The 10,435-nt window shown below is 33.8% G+C and overlaps 1 protein-coding gene and 1 pseudogene across 1 annotated transcript; one reads left to right on the top strand and one right to left on the bottom strand.

Moving 5' to 3' along the window:
* Positions 1 to 3,120: 3,120 nt before the first annotated feature.
* LOC111479332 (probably inactive leucine-rich repeat receptor-like protein kinase At3g28040) lies at positions 3,121 to 6,888 on the top strand. The gene is made up of 2 exons (XM_023123913.1): positions 3,121 to 4,851; positions 5,216 to 6,888. Exons 1-2 carry the CDS (start codon positions 3,314 to 3,316, stop codon positions 6,708 to 6,710), a joined length of 3,033 nt encoding a protein of 1,010 aa, XP_022979681.1. The 5' UTR covers positions 3,121 to 3,313; the 3' UTR covers positions 6,711 to 6,888.
* A 130-nt stretch (positions 6,889 to 7,018) lies between these two features.
* LOC111479425 overlaps positions 7,019 to 10,435 on the bottom strand; it is a 4,475-nt pseudogene continuing 1,058 nt past the window's right edge.

Below are 10,435 nucleotides of genomic sequence, written 5' to 3'. Positions count from 1 at the left end.
AAAATACTCCTTTTTTAAATAAAAAAATGATTTTTTTATTTTAAGAAAATACTTTTTCATAAATAAAAAAACATATATTGTGAAAAATAGTATAATACTATAAACATTAATTAAATAATTAATTTTTTAAAATTTTTTATTAAATATTAATATATTTTCATAGGACTATATACACCCGAACTTAAAAGGTAATATAAAAAACTTAATTATTATAAATTAAAGTGTAGGGACTATTATTATTTTTTAAAGAATAAAATTAATAATAATAAATAATAAAGTAGTCTTATATTTGTAAAAAAATAAATAATAGATTTTATTATTATTATTATTATTATAACATGGTTGCAAGTAGGCAAAATTCCCTTTCTTACAACATACATTAATTTAGTCTCATGTCCATAATTATATTATATAAGATATTGTACTCTACATAAAAAAAATAATAATAATTCAAAAAGATTCTCAAAATTTATTTAAATATTATTTAAAAAAAAATAATCTCTATTATTTATTTGTAAATAATTCGTACATACACATTTCAAATGATTCCAAAAAATGCCAAAATTATTGAACACGTTCAATTATTATTATTATTATTTTTTAATTGCCCTCTTCTTTTATCTTTAAATATTTCCACAAACTGTTTTTTTTTTATTTTTTTATTTTCAAATATTTTATTTTAGTCTCTAAATATTTGTACCTATTTTGTTTTAATTGCTTGAACATGACCCACAAAAAATTCCTTGTTTAAAATAAAATTAAGAAAATAGAGGGGAGAAATATGAAATTAAATTTTGAATTTCATATTAGATTTATTAAAATAATTTATATTTTTAATATAAATTATCTCTATAAAAATAAAAAAATAAAAGAATTTTGCGGAGATAGAAGATATAAATAGAAAGCAGAGATGAAGACGGAAAGAGTTTCGTATCCTCACTCGGTAGATATCTCTAATCTTATCCGAGCACAACCCGAGCATAGTAAGTAGGGAAATTCCGGTACAAAAATAGAATTTGAAATTTTTGAAGAATAAAAAGAAAAAGAGAGAGAGAAGAAGAACAATGCAATTGGAAATGGAAAGCAAAGACAAAGACAGCGGTGTATGGGGAATAAGGTGGTCCCTCACCACACATAATAACTACCACTCTAGAAGAAGAAGAAAAAAAAGGACATAAAGAAAAGGACAAAAGCGTCATTTACTCATTCCCGTGAACTTTGTTTGGATTTTTTCCCAACCTGCCCCCGTGTCCCTCCCACGTTCTTCTTCTTATTTTCCCCTCTACTTTTTTTTCCCTTTTTTATTTCATTTTTCTTTAAATTACATAATTTTTAATAACTTTTAAAATTATCAAAAAAAAAAAAAAAAAAAAATTGAATTCGCAATACAAACATTCCAAAAATCTTGGCAATCTTAGGATCGAGGTAGACAAAAACGATTCGAGACCGTTCACGAGCAAGTGATCTCCTTCTCTTAAGAAAAATTAATGGTGTTTTTCGAATAAACATTTTATTTTACATACATGTCCTTGCAATGTCTTTATGGGCATTTCGAGCATGTTTCAAAACTTTTTTTTTTTGTGTTTGATTTTACAAAAACGTTGTTCTTAAGTAATATGATTGTCCTTCGAGATTTAATTAATATGCATTTTTTTAATCATAATATAATGTTTTAAAACTCAATCTATATTTGTATTTTTTTCAGTCTGACATTACTAAAACAAAATGTCACATCATAAATTTCGTATACAAATCTACCGATTATATGTCACATGGATTTGTTGTTACTCTTAAATAATAGGGACCCGATAGGACAAAAATGTCAATACAAAATTTTGATAACATAATTGTAATTAAGGTAATTAATAAAGCATGAAATGTAATTTACCATAAAATTTTCATAAAGTGGTAAATTGTCATTTATTATTAATTTTTTTATTGAAATTATGAAAAAAAAAAAAAAACAGCAGAATTTAATGCTATAATAAAAAATTGAAATTTTTAAAAAAATGAATAAAAAAAAGTGCAGTTTGTCTTTTTTAATTTTTGTTTATAAGTATGGAATCGTAAGAATAATAATTAATGAATTTAAAATCAATTAAATGGTATCTAATTATGGGTAATAAAATATAATCTTGTCCCTTTCTTTTTTTTCTATATTTATTTTTTAATTAAATATAGGGAGTGTTAGTCAGATACACACTTTTTATGCATTAATAATCATATGAATAACTAAAATAATATAATGAAGTTAATTAATTTAAAAAATATTATACATGACTATAATTTAGATTTAAATTTTATTTTAAAATTTTTTATTTTAACTTGAAAATTATTCTCATTGACCAACCCGAACCATTTTAGCACTTTTTTTTTTTATATTCACTAACAATTGAATTATATATATAAAAAAAATGGTAATAATTATCAATTTTAAGTCGTTTTTTTTGTCATAATTTCATATATTTAAGGATTCATTCACACATCACTATACCGTTAGTTTTATAATTTCGTAGTGTCTTCCTCTATTAAATAACGGTCGTTGAAAACCATCATAATTCAACTTGTCATGATCGATCTCGTCCTTCCAATATTGACCCGACACATCTATATATATATATATATATGATGAAATTTGTAAGATAAAAAAGAAAAGTAGTGGTGAAGAATGAATCTAATTATTTTTATGTAAAGTTTAATTACGTGGATTTTAATGACAAAAAAAAAAAAAAAAAAAACTCAAAAGAAGTCCACACTTTTTATTTTAGTCCCTATACTGTTTTTAAAAAATAACAATTTTAGTCCCTCAACTTTCATCATATTTATTTCAGTCTTTTTAAATTAAATAAAAGTCTATAATATATTACTTTTACATCAAAAAAGTAATTCCTTAAAATATATCTTTAAGAAAAATAAATTTAATAATCAAAATTGTTTTAAACATTTACCTACTAAATAAATATTTTGAAAATTCATCCATTTTAAATTTTAAAGATAAAAATAAATATTTTAAAAGTTTAAGGACCAAAATGAAATATTTGGGGTTAATATTTGGTTGAATTTCATAAATGAAAATAATAATGAAAAAAAATAAATAAATAAAAGAGATAATTTAGAGAAGAAGGTGAGCTCAAAAAATAGAAAGGCGCAGAAAGCGAAGCAACACGAGAGGATGAAGTACGCGACAATGAGCCAACATGGCCTTGGCCTTCTTCATATCAATCCATGTCTTTCTTCTTCGTTTCTTCTTCTGTTTTCTCTCTTTTTCTATGCTTCTTTCCCTTCTTCACTCCATTGATTGACTGATTTCTCCATGGATTTCCTCCGTTTTTTGGCCCTTTCCCTGTTGGGATCCATCGCCATTCTTCTTCACAACTGCATTGCTCTTGATGCCGTTTCCCCTCAACTCAACGACGATATTCTCGGCTTGATTGTCTTCAAATCTGCCCTCCACGACCCCTCTTCCCTTCTCGCCTCCTGGAATGAAGACGATGATTCTCCTTGTTCCTGGGAGTTCGTTAAATGCAACCCCATCAATGGCAGAGTTTCCGAGCTTTCCATCGATGGATTCGGGCTATCAGGGAGAATCGGACGAGGGTTTGAGAAATTGCAGCATCTCAAGGTACTCTCGCTTTCTGGCAATAATTTCACTGGCAATCTTAGTCCTGAGCTTGTTCTTCCTCCCAGTCTTCAGAGAGTTACTTTCAGTCGTAATCGTTTATCTGGGCGGATACCCACTTCTTTAATCTCTATGTCCTCCATTAGATTTCTTGATTTTTCTGATAACCTGTTCTCTGGGCCGATTCCTGATGAAATGTTTGCTAACTGTTCTTCGCTTCATTATCTTTCTCTTGCGTCTAATATGCTTCAAGGCCCTGTCCCCAACACATTGCACACAAGGTGTTTGTATTTAAACACTCTGAATCTTTCGGCCAATCAGTTCTCTGGTAGCTTGGATTTATGGTCTTTGACAAGGCTCAGGACATTGGATCTTTCCAAAAATGCTTTCTCTGGGTATTTACCGCAAGGGATTTCAGCCATCCATAGCTTGAAAGAGCTCAAGTTACAGAGCAATCAGTTCTCAGGGCCATTGCCTACAGACTTGGGACTATGTCTCCACTTATCTACATTGGATGTTAGCAGGAACCGCCTCACCGGGCCATTACCGGAGTCGATGAGGCTCTTAACCTCCTTGACCTTCTTGAACATTGGGTTCAACACGTTTTCAGGGGAGCTCCCGCAGTGGATTGGGAACATGACAAGCTTGAACTACGTGGAATTCTCAAGCAATGGCTTCACTGGCAGCCTTCCCTTGGCAATGGGGGGATTGAGATCTGTCAAATACATGAGTTTTTCAAACAACAAGCTGTCTGGGAACATCCCAGAGACATTGATGAAGTGTTCTGAGCTATCTGTGCTCAAGCTAGAAGGAAACAGCTTGAATGGAAGGGTGCCAGAGGGGCTGTTTGAACTGGGTTTGGAGGAGATCAATTTGTCTCAGAACGAGCTGATTGGTTCAGTCCCAGTAGGATCAAGCAAGCTGTATGAAAAGCTCACAAGGATGGACCTGTCAAGGAACAGATTAGAAGGCAACTTCCCAGCAGAAATGGGATTGTACAAAAATTTGAAGTACTTGAATCTCTCATGGAACAACTTTAAAGCAAAGATTCCACCGGAAATGGGTTTGTTTCAGAACTTGAATGTGTTGGACCTCAGAAGCAGTGATCTGCATGGCTCAATCCCCGGAGAACTGTGTGATTCTGGCAGTCTGGGGATTCTTCAGCTCGATGGCAACTCTTTGATTGGTCCAATTCCCGACGAGATTGGAAATTGTGTCTCACTATACTTGCTGTAAGTATTCTACCACTGCGGTCCCTTCTTTTTCAAGATGTACTTTTGTTTTTTAACTCAAATTTGCAGTTTCATCCTTATTAGTTTGATAAAATTTTATAAGATGTCCTTATGATCAGGAATTATTTACGAGTGTTATCAAACTATAGGGAGAGTTCAAACTTTTAAATCTTAAGGACTAAATTACTTTACTTACCTTGTCTATTTCTGGACGGTTTATTTTAGTTTCATTTTTTAAAGAAATATAATTTCACTTCTTCCTATCAAAAGGTTAACTCTAAGATGGAATTAGTTATATAATTTATTTTGATTAAATTATAAGTTTAGTCTCTAAACTTTTAAATGTGTGTTTGGGTATATGCAGGAGTTTATCCCACAACAATCTAAGCGGAGAAATTCCAAAGTCAATCTCGAAGCTAAGCAAGCTAGAGATTCTAAGGCTCGAATCAAATGAATTGAGTGGAGAAATACCCCAAGAGCTTGGAATTCTTCAAAACCTGCTTGCTGTTAACATTTCATACAATATGCTGACAGGTAGGCTTCCTGTTGGGGGCATCTTTCCAAGCTTGGATCAAAGTGCTCTGCAAGGGAACTTGGGCCTTTGCTCCCCTTTGCTTAAAGGACCTTGCAAAATGAATGTCCCTAAGCCCCTTGTTCTTGACCCCAATGCCTATCCCAGCCAAATGGGTGGCCAAACCAGCAGGGACAAGCCCTCACAATACTCTAATTCTTCTCCCCATCATGTGTTCTTCAGTGTCTCTGCCATTGTTGCCATTTCTGCTGCCACTTTCATTGCCCTTGGGGTGCTTGTGGTTACCTTGCTCAATGTCTCGGCTCGGAGGAGATCGCTTGCGTTTGTCGACAATGCGTTGGAAAGCATGTGCTCGAGCTCTTCGAAATCAGGGACTGCGACTGCTGGTAAGCTTGTTTTGTTTGATTCGAACTCGAGGGGTTCACCGAACTGGGTTAGTAACCATGAAGCCTTGCTGAACAAGGCCTCTGAGATTGGTGCTGGAGTTTTTGGAACGGTTTATAAGGTTTCGTTGGGAGATCAAGGTGGAAGAGACGTAGCTATCAAGAAGCTTGTGAAGTCGAACATGATTCAGAATGTGGAAGATTTTGACCGGGAAATCCAAATCTTGGGCAAGGTCAAGCACCCCAATTTGATCAGCTTAAAGGGTTACTACTGGACTGCACAAACTCAGCTCTTGGTAATGGAGTATGCTACCAATGGAAGTCTTCAAACTCAACTCCATGGAAGGCTTCCTTCATCTCCACCACTCTCTTGGGATAACCGGTTCAAGATTGTGCTTGGGACAGCCAAAGGACTAGCACATTTACACCACTCATTCCGTCCGCCAATCGTTCACTACGATCTCAAGCCAACCAACATCCTTCTCGACGAAAACTTCAACCCGAAGATCTCCGATTACGGGCTTGCAAGACTGCTAACAAAGCTTGACAAGCACATCGTAAACAACAGATTCCAAAGTGCTTTGGGGTACATTGCACCAGAACTGGCATGCCAGAGCATAAGGGTGAACGAGAAATGCGACGTACACGGGTTCGGGGTGATGGTTCTCGAGATCGTAACAGGACGAAGGCCAGTCGAGTACGGAGAAGACAATGTGGTAATATTGACAGACCATGTGAGGTATTTGCTAGAGAGAGGGAATGTGTTGGATTGTGTTGATCCAAGCATGAGTGAGTATTCAGAAGATGAAGTGGTGCCCATACTCAAGCTGGCTTTGGTCTGCATTTCTCAAATTCCTTCAAGCAGGCCATCCATGGCTGAAGTGGTGCAGATTCTGCAAGTCATCAAGGCTCCACTCCCACAAACAATACCACAAGGATTTTGAGAACCTCAATTTCAAATGTGATATTGTTTACCTTTGGTTGGAACTGTTCTATGTTTTTAATGGATTGCTTGAACTTTTTTCCTTTAATTCTTTGTTTTCACAATTTAGAGGATAATGTGAATTAACCTTGTGATTTTGTAATTTTGCTTTATTGGAGATGAAAAGCTTGAAGCATAAAGTGAAATTTCATGTGATTACTCTCTCGATCAATATTCAAATGGGATAAAGGTATTTTTTTTTAATTTTTCTTAATAAAAAGTTTAAAGGTGTTTTTGAAGATTTTTTTTTTAAAAAAAAAATTAAAAGTATTAATAAAATTGAGAATAGATTACAGCCAACTCAACGATTGAATCATCATATAAAATAAAATCTCTAGTTTATTTCTACCCAATTTCACAACGCTTAATCATATGGCATTACAGAAAGAAGAGAATGGACCTTCAAAATCCTCAAAATTAACTGTCGTGCAAAGCCTTCATCAAATGAAGCTTGTTGAAACTCTGTCCACCAACCCTGAAACATTTCATCACACAAAATTATTTATTACACTCTCAAGACATTGAACAAAATGTTAGCATCTCTAAGATTGGTATGGTAGGCAGGTAGGCAGGCAGGCAGCATCATACCCATTAATTTGATTGCAGTAATTTGCTATTTGATTCGTTATGAGATAGCTATCCAAACGTGATGGCTCAGGGAGTGGTTTAAAGATGGGGTTTGTAGGATCCTCCTCAGGGAGAGGTTCTTCTCCTGCTGCTTTCCTCATCGCATTCTCTGCCCTACAAAACAGATTCCAGAAACGTATGAACACGCCTATTTTACATTCATATGCAAATGTTTCTACTTGCAAACAGTTTTATCCTTGCAATCGTGACGAATTACGATGCCAGCGAAGTGTAATGAAAACGTTTGTGTTAAAACCCAAGAAAGCTTTCCTAACCAGGGTTCATTGATGTAACAGAAATGCACATGAATAAGGAAAACTATACGTCTTAAATGTGCTATCCAACAAGAATTACCTCCTCTTCTGAAGCCATGCTTGCTGCTGAGCTTGCTGACGTGTCAGGCTTCGATAATAGAATTGGAACTAAAACAAGAATATTGATTTATATTGTGCTACAACCAATCATAAAACAGAGACTAGAGAAACGTTGAACTTTACCGTGCCCATGGCAAACTAGAGACACAAACCTTCTGCTGCTCGACCGACAAATCATCCATACATTCAATCAGAAATTCCACATTCCTCTCCATAAATGGATTCGCTGGAAGTTGCAGGCGGTCATAATCACACTAAAACAGCAATGAATCTAATCAATAAAAAAAAGAAGGCAATGATAAAATTTAGATAACCAACAACGAGGGCAGTAGCCACAAGTTATGTTTTACCTGGGTGACTGGCGAGTCAGCTTCAAGCTCCGTCATAAAATCACTATGAAACTTTGATCTGAAAGATACAAGAAATATCACAATGATTATGTTATAATGTCAACGTAAAAAGTCTGTAGACCCACAATGACTTTTGACCAATTATCAGAGTAAGATCCGGACAAGGATATGGGGGGTCCAAGTGACATACAGGTATTTCTTCAAAAATATCCACCCATGATAAGTTCTTCTCTCTCAACCTATTGCACCAAGACAAATAAATTTCCAATAAATAACTTGAGTTAAAAGAATAAAAGAAATTAAATTTCATACTTCTCTCCTGTAAAGTTGTTACTGCGGTAAAGCTCCATAAAAGAATCTGAAAGCTTCAATGCTTTGAGAGCTAAGACGCCTTGATTAGACCTTGATGGGTCATAAATTATGCAGACACACCGCCTAATATTTTCCTGCAAGTTTATGTTTTAATAAGATGACCTAAAATAGAAATGTAAATCAAGAGTTAAAAATATAGGCCAAGGTAAAAAAAAGAAACACGATTGATGGTGTTGAACTCAGTTAATCAGGAAGCTCTATTCAAGCGACAGGCACTAAACAGGCAAACCTAAAACTTGTATACTATTGATGAATTTTAACCATCTATAAATATTCAACCTCAGAAATTATCTGGCGCAAGTTCTCTGAAATCATTATTCTTTTGAGAATGCTGAAAGTATAAAAGAGAAGACCACGGAAAACATAGGCAAACTGAACCAAAGTGCCTCAAAAGAATTAAAAAAGGGGCTTTAAATTTTGGTAGTCCCTTAATAGCAAAACCCAGGAGATCCTGAAACCAAAAGGATGGCAAGAAACTAACCCAATTACAATTGGAAAAAATGGTCATCTTCCAAAAGTGTTCATATTCAATAATTTTTTATTTAAATCGATAGTTTTATATCTAAAATTGGGTAATTGGTCTGGGTCAAAGCTCTTTACAAAGATAAGATTTCTCAAGATTCCCTAGATAGAAATTTTATATCAAACTCCTTTTCTTCTACAAAAATATCTCCTATTACTAATAAACTTTTCAAGAACATGCCACCTTTCTCTCCCTCTCAAAAAAAAAAAAAAAAAAAAGGATGGATACAAATTGTCATTCCATCTCTCTTCGACTCGTCATTTACTTCTAGTATCTTTACCTTCCTCCTTGAATCCAGTTATCCAAATACAGAACATTGACAATGATCTTGACAAGAATTTCCACAAGTTGTTCACAGAAGTTACTAAAATGAACAGACACAGAAAGGAGAGAGATTTCGAAAACTCTGATAGTTAATCAGAAAAGCTTCAAATGATGAAGATATAAGCACATACAACGCTTTAAAAAGTTTTGATACTAAATAAACACACATACTAATACCTGATAATTCATAAAGGTCTCAATCAGCTCTACTGTCTGATATGAACCTAAGAAGGTCGACTGATACCTGAATATGATTAAGTAAAATGTCATCCACTTCACATAAACATCAAAGAAAAATTAGTTGAAATCTATCTTTCAATAATGTCAATCAAGTCAGCATAAGAGCTCCACCAACATGACACGGTCAGTTAATAATTAGCATATATCATCAAGCACAAGGGACAGAACACTTGTTTTGGTGTTCATGAAGCCAAAGCAAAAGAACACCCAAATGAAGTAGCAACCTTACATTTAAATGCCTCGGATTTGCAAATGCATGTCTGATCTAACCAAATTAACCAAGACACTAAAGACTTTTTTTTTATCCTTAATACAACAAAGTAAAAATCCAAAAACAAAACAAAAAGGAAAAATAATCCACATGTTTTTAACATATGGAGGTAAAAAAGAAACTGATCAGAAACAAGTGAAGAATATGAACACAAAGAACATACATGCATATACACATGATTCCCTACTAATAATGTCATGTCCTCCATAAATATGTACTATTATAAAATTATGCTTACCATCCGACAGTGTTATTGTCAACATTGACTTCTCTCAGACATCTCATCATTTCAAGCTGGTAATTAGCACCATCAGCTTCAATCTCCTCATCCTCCTCCCGTGTCTAACAGATTCATGTTAATATATTAAAATAATTTCAAAGGTAGAAAAAAGAAAACCCAAAACCATTAAACGACGTGAAAATAACTGCCTCATTGTACCGGAAAGGGAAAGCAATTAGTGACTTCAAGAACACTACCAACATCTAATCCAAGAAGCTGCCCAGTCACAAGGGCTGGTGAAAACTCTTTGCAATGCTTGATTATCTTCAATATAACCTGCAGAGATGATACAAAAAAAAAAAAAAAAAAAAAAAAAAAAAAAATTT

The sequence above is a fragment of the Cucurbita maxima genome, unplaced genomic scaffold (genome assembly GCF_002738345.1).
Source record: "Cucurbita maxima cultivar Rimu unplaced genomic scaffold, Cmax_1.0 Cma_Scf00005, whole genome shotgun sequence".
NCBI lineage: Eukaryota > Viridiplantae > Streptophyta > Magnoliopsida > Cucurbitales > Cucurbitaceae > Cucurbita > Cucurbita maxima.
The sequence above is the reverse complement of the archived record's forward strand: the minus strand, read 5'-3'. Positions and strand labels throughout refer to the sequence as shown.